This window comes from Sinocyclocheilus rhinocerous, unplaced genomic scaffold (genome assembly GCF_001515625.1).
Source record: "Sinocyclocheilus rhinocerous isolate Xijiao unplaced genomic scaffold, SAMN03320098_v1.1 scaffold1294, whole genome shotgun sequence".
In the NCBI taxonomy this organism is placed as follows: Eukaryota; Metazoa; Chordata; class Actinopteri; order Cypriniformes; family Cyprinidae; genus Sinocyclocheilus; species Sinocyclocheilus rhinocerous.
The window spans coordinates 575,965-586,191 of NW_015656157.1; the positions used below are offsets into that span (position 1 = coordinate 575,965).

Below are 10,227 nucleotides of genomic sequence, written 5' to 3' on the forward strand. Positions count from 1 at the left end.
TGAACCACTGATGTCACATGGATTATTTTACAGATCTCCTTGCTACGTTTCTGGACTTGGGAACATTTCAGTTGCGTTGCTGTCTATGCAGGGTCAGACAGCTCTCAGATTCCATCAAAAATATCTTAATTTGTGTTCCGAAGATGAACGAAGGCCTTACGGGTTTGAAACGACATGAGGGTGAGTAATTAATGACAGAATTTTCATTTTTGGGTGAACTATCCCTTTAAACATGCCATTTAACACACAGACAGTATCTCATGTTTCTGGACAGTATTAAAGTCAGTTAAAGTGATCCCTTGTGTCTTTCTAATAGCTGTCTTGAGAATATAATGCTGTTAAAGGGAGCCTAAAAAGTTAAATGTACACTTCCTCGGCCTGTATCACATCTGTCAAATACCACCGTGGCTTTGACGTCAACCAAACTCATGCTTTATGTGTTCTTCAGCTCTTTGAACTGCCGTCTTATACATTTGCAGATTACAATGAATCTTTTTTTTTTTTTTTAAATATGCTGTTAAATGCCTTTTTTTTTTCACACTAATGAACTTGTATTGACTAATTCAGGCACATGCTGTAAGTAACTCCTGTGTTTAACTGTCTGATCCAGCACGCTGTAGCGCTCAGTTGTAAGGACGCAACCAAAGTATAGTGGAGATCTGCTCTTGAAACCTGACGTTATCCTGAGGGTATCTTGCAAGTGTTTTCCATCGTACGAGTGAGTTCATCAACAAGAAGTGACTTGTATAGCAGGTGAAAAGAACGTTTCTGAAAAACAACATCTCTAGTGGTTTACAGGTCCTGTGAGGACTGAATCATCTGATGTGGATGAAAGCAACTGTAATTATTAACAAATCTGAATTTTGTGCTACAAGTCACATTGAAATGTATAACTTGCATGGGTAGGAATGTAAACTTTTGCCTACTTTTGTTTGTTTGTTTATTTGTTTTTTACTAATACATAAACACTTGCATAGAAAACTCCCTTATCATTCCTTGATTGTCGCAATTATTTTCTAGTTTCCTTTTTTATGTAAAAGTTGGCTTCACCATATTACACCTTTTGATGGTATAATGTATTTTTATTTGTTATGAATACATAAACTTCAGAACATGTCTCGGAATGTTTTTTAAAAATTGCATTTTGCATTAAATTATTATAAATATAAATATCAGTAGAGGGGGTTTGGGGGGGATTTAGGGGTCCGAATAGATATGAATACTTAGCCGTTAAATGTGATTCAAGGGAAGTGGCCCAGCTAATCTAATAAGGTTTTCCCTTTGGCAAGTTGTAGTGCAGATATTGCTGGATTTTACTTATTAAATATATTCTCATTGATCTTCATTTGAAGGTACTGTCCAACTCCTTCATATGTATTTTCCGACTGTATGATGTAATATAATGTTTTAAGATGAATAAATGAGCTACAAGAATGACCAATAATGTGCAAGCAACATTTTTGAGAGGTCCACGCGAAACAGTTTGAGAAGGATGCTATAGTTTTATGTGTGCACCAATAAATTCATGTCTACATGTAGACCAAATGTTTACCTCTTTGATCGACTACAGATGTTTCCTTTTTGTAATCATATGTGTGAACATTAGGCAGTGAACAAAGTTAAAAATACTTGACGTATTTGTTATTTATAAATCATTTTAAACATGCATAATGCTAAAAGTAAATTAATTTCCTGTTTTGTCTATCTGGTTGTTTACTTTAATATTTAAACCTTATTAGGATCAATTTTAATTATATATTTCATTTATCTATGAAATATCTTGTTCTTGCAGGGTAAGTCAAAGATAGATAGATAGATAGATAGATAGATAGATAAATAGATAGACAGACACAGATAGATAGATAGATAGATAGAACAGACAGATAGATAGATAGATAGATAGAACAGACAGACAGACAGTTTCAGAAAAAGTTTTTTTGTAATTGTTTTAGTATTTTTCTAAAAGGTTATCTAATGGCAAGTTGCTTTTTGACAACTAACCCAGTGTTGAAATAAAAAGTCAACGTAGCAGTATAAACTGTCTTTAAGCGCCGTTGAAATATTTCCTTGTGTTGTGTTTCACTCGTTGGGTTAAGCTGCTCAACCTCCATTGGCTGCAGGAGGCGCATTAGGCGGGACGTGATCTTCAGCCGCGCGCTGGCACAGGGGGAGGGAGCGAGACTCCGCAAACAAGCTGCCCTGCGTTGCGTGTTTATTTACTAGCGGAACGCTTGATTCATTTAACACGTTTAATATCGACGGCAGGTGCTTAACGTGGGACTTCAAATGCCCGACGCGAACAGCAAATCGACGGGGGCTGGTACTAGCTGAGCGTAAATAGTCATCGAGTGACTTATCTCGGGTTTGTTGGCGCGCCGTGGGCGACTTGAGCGTGTGTGGCTACTGAACGAACGGCGGCGTTTGTAAAACGAGCGAACTAAAGTTGTTTGCTGGGTAACTTTGGATGCCAGATCGTTTGTTTTCGGAATATGGCTCAGCGTGGACACCATCATGTTGCGAGTTCCCAAAAAGCTTTAATGTTGGAGCTGAAAAGTCTCCAGGACGAGCCGGTTGAAGGCTTCAAAATAACTTTAGTCGACGAGTCGGATTTGTACAACTGGGAAGTCGCGATATTCGGACCCCCGAATACGCACTATGAGGGGGGTTATTTTAAGGTGAGTGACGGCTGACAGTATCTTATCTTTTAATGTCATTTGACGAGTTTTTATACACAAACTAATTCTGTGTATAAACGTCAAATTGAACACTCGATAACGAGAGTGACTGTTTTATTATAATTGTTTATGACCTCTGTAAACGTTGCCAATGTTCAAGTGTCATTCGCTTTTAAAGGAATGAAAGTTCTATTGTTCCAAACCTGTTTGACTGTCTGTCTTCTGTGGAACACAAAATGAAATGTATGAAGAAAAGATGTGACCTTGGCTGCTACAAAAAGAGGCCTAATATTTCCTTTTGTGTTCCACGGAAGAAATAACGTCTAAAGTTTTGGACTAAAAACGACACGAGCAGAATTTTCATTTTCGCTGTAACTTGCTGTCTTTTTAAAGGGAACGTTCGGCGTTCTAAATTTTTAAACGCCAACGTTCCATTTGTCCATAATTTGGTCTGTGCTCAATGAAAGAGTTGCTCCATTGTTCCTCATTGTTCTCTAGAATTACTATCAGTTGCTTTTTACACACAGTTCACTGGAACAGTGACTGAATGTTGTAAAGTTAGATATTTAAAGTATGAGTTTATTTCGAATATAATAAACCACAAGAACGTTTTCTCAGGATGGACAATGAAATCCCTTATTCATCCCTAACCTATATTATAAAATCTATGGATTAATTTTTGGAGCTTTATCACTTGTTCTACATGTTGAACAGTGTCTGTCAACAGGACAACATCAGTCATATTTATTGCTCCATCTGTCAATAGCTTGGTCATGACACATGAGTCTAAATTTAATTAAAATGGCAAAGATTTTTGTTTTGAAACCCTTATGATCTTGAAGCTGCACTTTTTGCACAAACAAACATGTAACATTATATTTTACTTGAACCAATTGTTGCTAAAAATCTGCTGTGTCCAAGCAAAGTTATTCTGTCAGACCACAACAATGGCAGTTATATTTAGCCGGCTTCATAGCTATGCCTGTGTGTCATTGGCTTGCTTGCTGGCCAACCAACCTCCACACATCATGCCATTAGCAAGTGGCACCGACCTGCTGGGAACAGCGGCTACTGAGTCACAGCCTGGTGGAACCAAAAACAAATTTGATGGGCCAGTAGAATCTCTCTTTCTTGTTGTCTGAAATGTAAAGACTATGCATAGCTGTGAAAATTCAGTTCTCTCCTGTTGTTTTCCTGCATTGATGTGGAAACCGTGTCTGTTTGTTAGTGGGGAGGAAGGAAGCAGGTCAGCCCTGCGACGTTCTCAACGTCTCTTCCAACAGGAAGAGATGAGTAACCATGACTTCCTGCACACTACTCTACTTCATCAAAACAGACAGGTTTCCCTTCTGCATTCTTTTTCCTGTTTTTTTTGATGTTATGATTGTTCACAACAAATTTGTTACTTTAATATTATTTTTATTTATTTATTTTGTTCTTATTGATAGGTATCATCAGTATTGGATATGTAATGTTACTGCTGCCAATTTCCCTATTTAATTTATTTTACATTTGCTGTTATGTAGAGTTAATCTTTAAAAACACTAATATATATTTTTTTCAAATCTCAAAATATAATTTTTTTATGTTGTACATAATGTTGTGATGCTTAAATTTTAATAAGCATTTAAATAGCATTAAATTAAACTTGTTTTTATTTATTTTTTTATTTAGATAAAATAGTGTGTATATATACAGTGGGTACGGAAAGTATTCAGACCCCCTTAAATTTTTCACTCTTTGTTATATTGCAGCCATTTGCTAAAATCATTTAAGTTAATTTTTTTCCTCATTAATGTACACACAGCACCCCATATTGACAGAAAAACACAGAATTGTTGACATCTTTGCAGATTTATTAAAAAAGAAAAACTGAAAAATGCTCAGTATTTAGTAGAAGCACCCTTTTGATCTAATACAGCCATGAGTACATCCCGCACCACCACCGAAGTGGGTCTTCGTTAAAGGAATAGATGGCGCGGACGGGATCGCAGGTTGTAGTGAATGACGTGATTGACATTTGTTGGCTTTGGCCAGCCTCTAAGCTAACGCCTACGTGCCTGTATTGAATATGATTACGCATCGCTCCAGTTGAGTTATTGTAAGACAATTTGGCATTACACAGTTTACACAAAACTTTTCCGGTTCCTTCTAATTCAAAATAATCCCACACCTTCTCGTCGTTCGCATGGTCATTTTCGAACTCGCTGCAACTGACACAAAGAAAACGCATGTGAGGTCTGAGGTAAAAATGTCGTTTCCGCCCAGATAAACTTTTAAAAATAATGTATTATTTTTCAAACGTTTTATTTTAACTTGTTATTTAAAATGTTTTAAATGCAATGTTAAAATGACGGTAATTTGAATGATAAAATCATGTTGTTGTTTTTTTTTTTTTTTCTGTCGTGTAATGGACTATTGTTTTCAGTGTCGACTAGTAGGAGCTGTACCGTTTAGTCAACTAGTCGACTAGACCCGCACATCCCTACCCCTTAGATGTAAAATATTTACTTTAAGTACCCCCTATGAAATTAAGTTAATATTACAATAAATTTACACATCCACATATTCACGGTTCTCTGGTGATGGTTGATAGTCACAAGACTTCTGTAACCGACACCGATGTGCCATAAACAGGTACTAGGTATTTTTCCATCAAGTAGTTCATTATTTTAACAAATTTTTACTTATTAACATAATGTATAGTGTGCATTTTATAGTCATTTTATATAGACTTCAAACACTGCTCATCCAATCAGAATTTAATCATCAATTTTGTTATAAGACTATATAAACCTTTTTTTAATTTTTAATTTCTGACAAAAATATAAAGTTAATTGAATGATAAATTGTTCCTGTAACTACTCATCTCGTGATCGTCAGATTTTGGTCATGCCACCCTATAGCATCACTCTGTAGCTAGCTTCAATTTTCCAGCTAAGAGAGATTTGGCGCAGTTAAGTTCTCATTAGTAGGATCTCTCTAAGCAGGCTTCAAGTTCTTACACGTGGCGCTGAGCTGACAGGTATCAGGATTTGCTCCTGATCAGCTCGTCGCTCCAGTGAAGCATGCACACACCCAGGGCCTGTGGCAGGTGATGTGAGCTGGGCTTGGCCGTGCTTGACTCAGCCTGGCAGCTCGAGTCATGTTACCCCCTTCCCTCGCCAGACTGATGGAGTGTCACAGAAACCAGAGACTGACACACTAACTGGGCCTGTTCTAGCTTCTTTTAGTGCCTGGAAGTTGTTTGGAGTGAGTCAACCCATAATAACAACTCAATTTAACACTTTCAAAATGTCTGGTATGACTAAGAACCAATAATGAACAATCTTTTGTGAGAAGGATTTCATGTTTAACATCCTCTGTGCAGTTCAGGCATATGCCCTAAAACCTCAAGTGTATTAAAAAGGAAATGTAGTTGTTGTTGGTCTTAGTCATATTTAGAAGCAATTTTAATGTTGCATATATCAAGTCGTCATGCACAATACCTGGGAAAAACTAGAGGAAATGTGCAATGTGAAGCTAGAAATTATTTTTTAGAACCATTTTGTTTGAAATGGCAAAATATTTTGTGGCCCCGAATGTGACTCTCAGGTGATTTAAAAAAATAAATAAATTCACAATTCGATAAACAAAAATAAACTATGAAAATTGTTAAATCAAACCATCTATTATAAATGGTAAATCAACTTAAATATCAGAAGGTGAAATTTATCTATTCACCAATATTTATAATGGATTTCTTGGTTTATCGTTTTTCATATTCAACTTTTAAATATCACACTGTGAATTTATCTATGAAATCAATTATTGACATTGGCAAACAGATTAATTTACATATTCGTATATTATATGTATGATAAACATTGGAAAAAGGATAAATTCACAATCTGATAATCAAAAGTTGACTGAAAATTAATAAATCAAGCAATTCATTAAGTTGCTGGTAAATTGATAAATTAATTCTTTAATAATCAAAAAATTCAAAGAAAATCAATAAATGAAGCAATCCATTATAAACGTTAGTAAATGGATAAAATCACAATTTGGTAGCTAAAAACTGACTGTGAAAATTGTTAAATCAAACAGTCAGTTATAGATGTTATTAAATTGAAAAATTCACAATTTCATAATAAGAAATAAACAGTTAATTATCAAAATGCATGGTTATTATAATTTACGATTATGAAGTGATTGATAAGTGCATGTTTAATTTGTCTACTTTTTTCTGTGATCTATTGGCTTATTATTGATTTTCCCACTGAACCGGGAGACAGCAGCCAATCTGTTGTCAATCATTGCTCCAATGTAGGGATATGCCTTTATCAAATTTTCATGTTGCGATTAATTGCTAATAATGTTACAGCAGCTGTCATTGTTATCAGCAAGGTAACAGATGTAGATACACCGAAATATAAGACTGCACAGTCTGAACAAATGAATCTGATGGATCAGTCGACATGTGCTCAAGTGTTTCACAGAGAACTTATTACCCACTAATTAGGCTAATTACCTGCTTCTAGTGGATCCCAATTCATTCTTACTAACTTTTGGTGTCAAATGAAGCAATGGTGGGAATTAAAAAGAACAACTTCCTACCTCTGGCTCTCAGGGACTGCCTCTCCCTCATGTAGTTTACCCTGAAGGACACCATTTCCCCGTCCTCTCTAATGTTTCATTTGGGATGGAGGGAGCGAGATCAGGCACCGGAAGATGAGAATGAAGGAGGTGTAGGAGAAAGGGACAGATTGTTCAAGGAGAGCAGCAGTGGCCTGGTTTATTTCCCTTCCAACCCAATGTCCATGGGATTCTCCTCCTCTTGCTTCCTTTCAAATGGGATTGTAGGAGAGAGATTTATTTTTAGTTTGGGCTCCAAGACGAGGATTTTCGAGCAAAAATGATTCGTTTATTCCAAGAGGCCCACATTGTCATTAGCATTTCACTTCAACCAAATAAATTACGTAACTCGGATATGAGTGTGTTCCAGAATGAGTTGCTCATGTAAAGCAAATGCTGTGCTTGGCTCGTTCATGAAGTTTAACATCTGCTGAATCAGCTGGTCCAGAAACATTGAGCGGTAGCGCGTTGTACGGCACTCATCCTGCCAGTGGGTACAAACCATAAAGGAATCATATAATGTAAATGTCCACTTCCTTTTCACTGAATGTAAAGAAGTTTTTATTTAGAAGATTTATTTAGAGACGCAACTTCTCAGATGTGTAGCCACATTGGGTTTTTGTTGTCGTGGTTGGGAGAATTTGCTTTGAAATAAATGTTGCTTATATGGTTGTGGTGTTGAGAGGAGTTGCGAGTAGTTTGTGAGAATTTAAGGTAGAAAACAATTTTGTTGTTGTGCTTCAGGCATCCCACGTTCGAGTCCCGGCTCGAAGTTTTGTCCGCGTCAGAAATTTTGCTTCGCAGTTGTGTTCGGTGAGCTATAGAGCCTTTCGCACCGTGGGAACCTTTTCATAGTACCAGAACTAATTGTGGAACTACCCACTTTTTGGCGTTTTCGCACCACCGGAACTGGGTGCGATTTTAGTACCGGACTGCCTTTTTCGAGAACCAAATTAGCTCCTACTCCGGAGCAGGGTCTAACCAGCACAACTGGTACTAATCGTGACGTAAGTAGACATTGATTGGCCAAACGTGTACAAAAACACCCTCACCCGCCATGATTTAAAACGCTGTAAACATACTGTAAACATTGTGTCAACTTATTTCGCAAGTATGGAGAACAGCGATAGATGGACGGATGCTGAAGTGCAGGCACTTGTAGCAAATGTAGCACTGCCAGTTGTCGTTGGAGATTCTTAGTCCTCCTTTCCGTTCTTTCAATCGCTTTACGTATACGTCGACTTTCCATGTCCATTATTGTGAAACCCGCGAGACGCAACAAAAACACAGCTCCCATCACAGCATCCTCCATCCTCCTGTTGTTAATGTTCTTCTTCTTTGTTTCTGTTGTTGGAACGCCGCGCACAAATGATGTCGCTGTCGACCGGCTTACGTCACTTCTTAGTACACACTCTCAGTGCGAATGCAACCCTTTAAATGGTACTGGGAAATAGTTTGCGCAAAATCGTCCCAGTACTTTAGTACTTTAGTTCTGGAACTAAAGCGGTGCGAAAGGCCCTAATGAGGTCGACTCGTACCAAAGTCTTTGCTATGTCGTATATCATACAGTCTGATAGACTGTTGATGTTGCGCAAGCCATTGATTGTAAAAATACAGCAGTAAAAATCGTACACTGCCACATCTGCTTTTAACAGGTTGGTGCCAAAGTCTTTGTTATCATATATTGTACTGTTTTATATGCTGTTGATGCTGCACAAGCAGTAATTGTAAAAATACGACAAAAAAAACATACACAGCCATAAGAGCTTTCAACCAGTCGGTTAGTACCAAAGTCTTAGCTATGGTGTGTTATACAATCTGATAGACTGTTAATGTTGCACCTGCAAAGGATGTAAAAATGCAACCGTTAAAATCATAAACAGCCCTAAACCAGCCAAATTGTACGTAAGCAAAAATCTGTAGTTTTGCACATCCCTGTCTTTAAATTGAGTCCTCTCATCTAGTTATTAGGTAACGTAGCTAAAGCAGGACACTCGGCACACAGGATGTCACAAGAACTCGTGTGTGTCGGGTCATGTGCAACGGCGAAGGACTCCTGTAAGCTGCCTATGGCGAAACGTAATACCGTTACCTTCTCACATGGATCCCTACTTGAGGTTTAATAGGCTTGCTTGCTTGAAAGTTGCCCTACACTACTTGGGTTTCAGGAATCGAGTAGCACTTGATACGTACAGGTGCCACTGTGTGTGTGTGTGTGTTTGGTTGCCGGTTGTCCCAACCCCAGAGTACCCCCTCCGAGAGCTGGGCCTTTGAAGCACACACCAGCTGACCGTGCCAAATCAGCAAATGTGTGCTGTGGGGGTTGTGGAGTGGTCTGTATGCATGTGTGCCCACCACCCACTGTACTGAAAGGCACCAGGCTCAGCTTGCTACAGATTGTGAAGGATTTGAGTGGATGTATAACAGGTTTGTTTATGCTTGGATATACATGGATATGCATGTCACAGATTCAGTGTGTAATCGTTTGGGTTTTGAATCCAGTAAAACAAGTTCAGACCTCGGCAGAAACTTGAATGTGGTGCCGCCAACTCTGTTTAAATGATGGTCCATGATATTGAGGGTTATTGAGATTCCGCTTCCACAAGACTCTAAACCAGGTGAGAGACAGGGCCCACGACCGATCTAAAGTATCCAGATAAAAATTTGTTGCCCATTCTCAATGGGAAAGTGCCCAAGCAACATTGCTCAAAAAAGTTGCCCCGTGTATCATCACCTTAAGGTTTCCTCTAGGTATTTGTTTATAATAATTGTCACTTATTAAGATAATACACTAAGTTAAGATTATCAATAAGAATAATAAATAATAGAATCTTAAGTATTATTAATAATACTAATAACAAGTAATTAGAGATGCACCGATTGACCGGCCAGCCGATCCTTTTATTGCCAGCGGCGCTGGTGTTGTGCCCAATTC

At 37.8% G+C, this 10,227-nt stretch overlaps 1 protein-coding gene across 1 annotated transcript in view; it reads left to right on the plus strand.

Moving 5' to 3' along the window:
- Positions 1 to 2,134: 2,134 nt before the first annotated feature.
- The window catches only part of LOC107719555 (ubiquitin-conjugating enzyme E2 R2-like), a 21,672-nt gene continuing 13,579 nt past the window's right edge, over positions 2,135 to 10,227 (plus strand). The window contains exon 1 of the mRNA XM_016526997.1: positions 2,135 to 2,675. Coding sequence (XP_016382483.1) covers positions 2,490 to 2,675 — 186 coding nt within the window. The 5' untranslated portion in view covers positions 2,135 to 2,489. The remainder of the gene's footprint in view (positions 2,676 to 10,227) is intronic.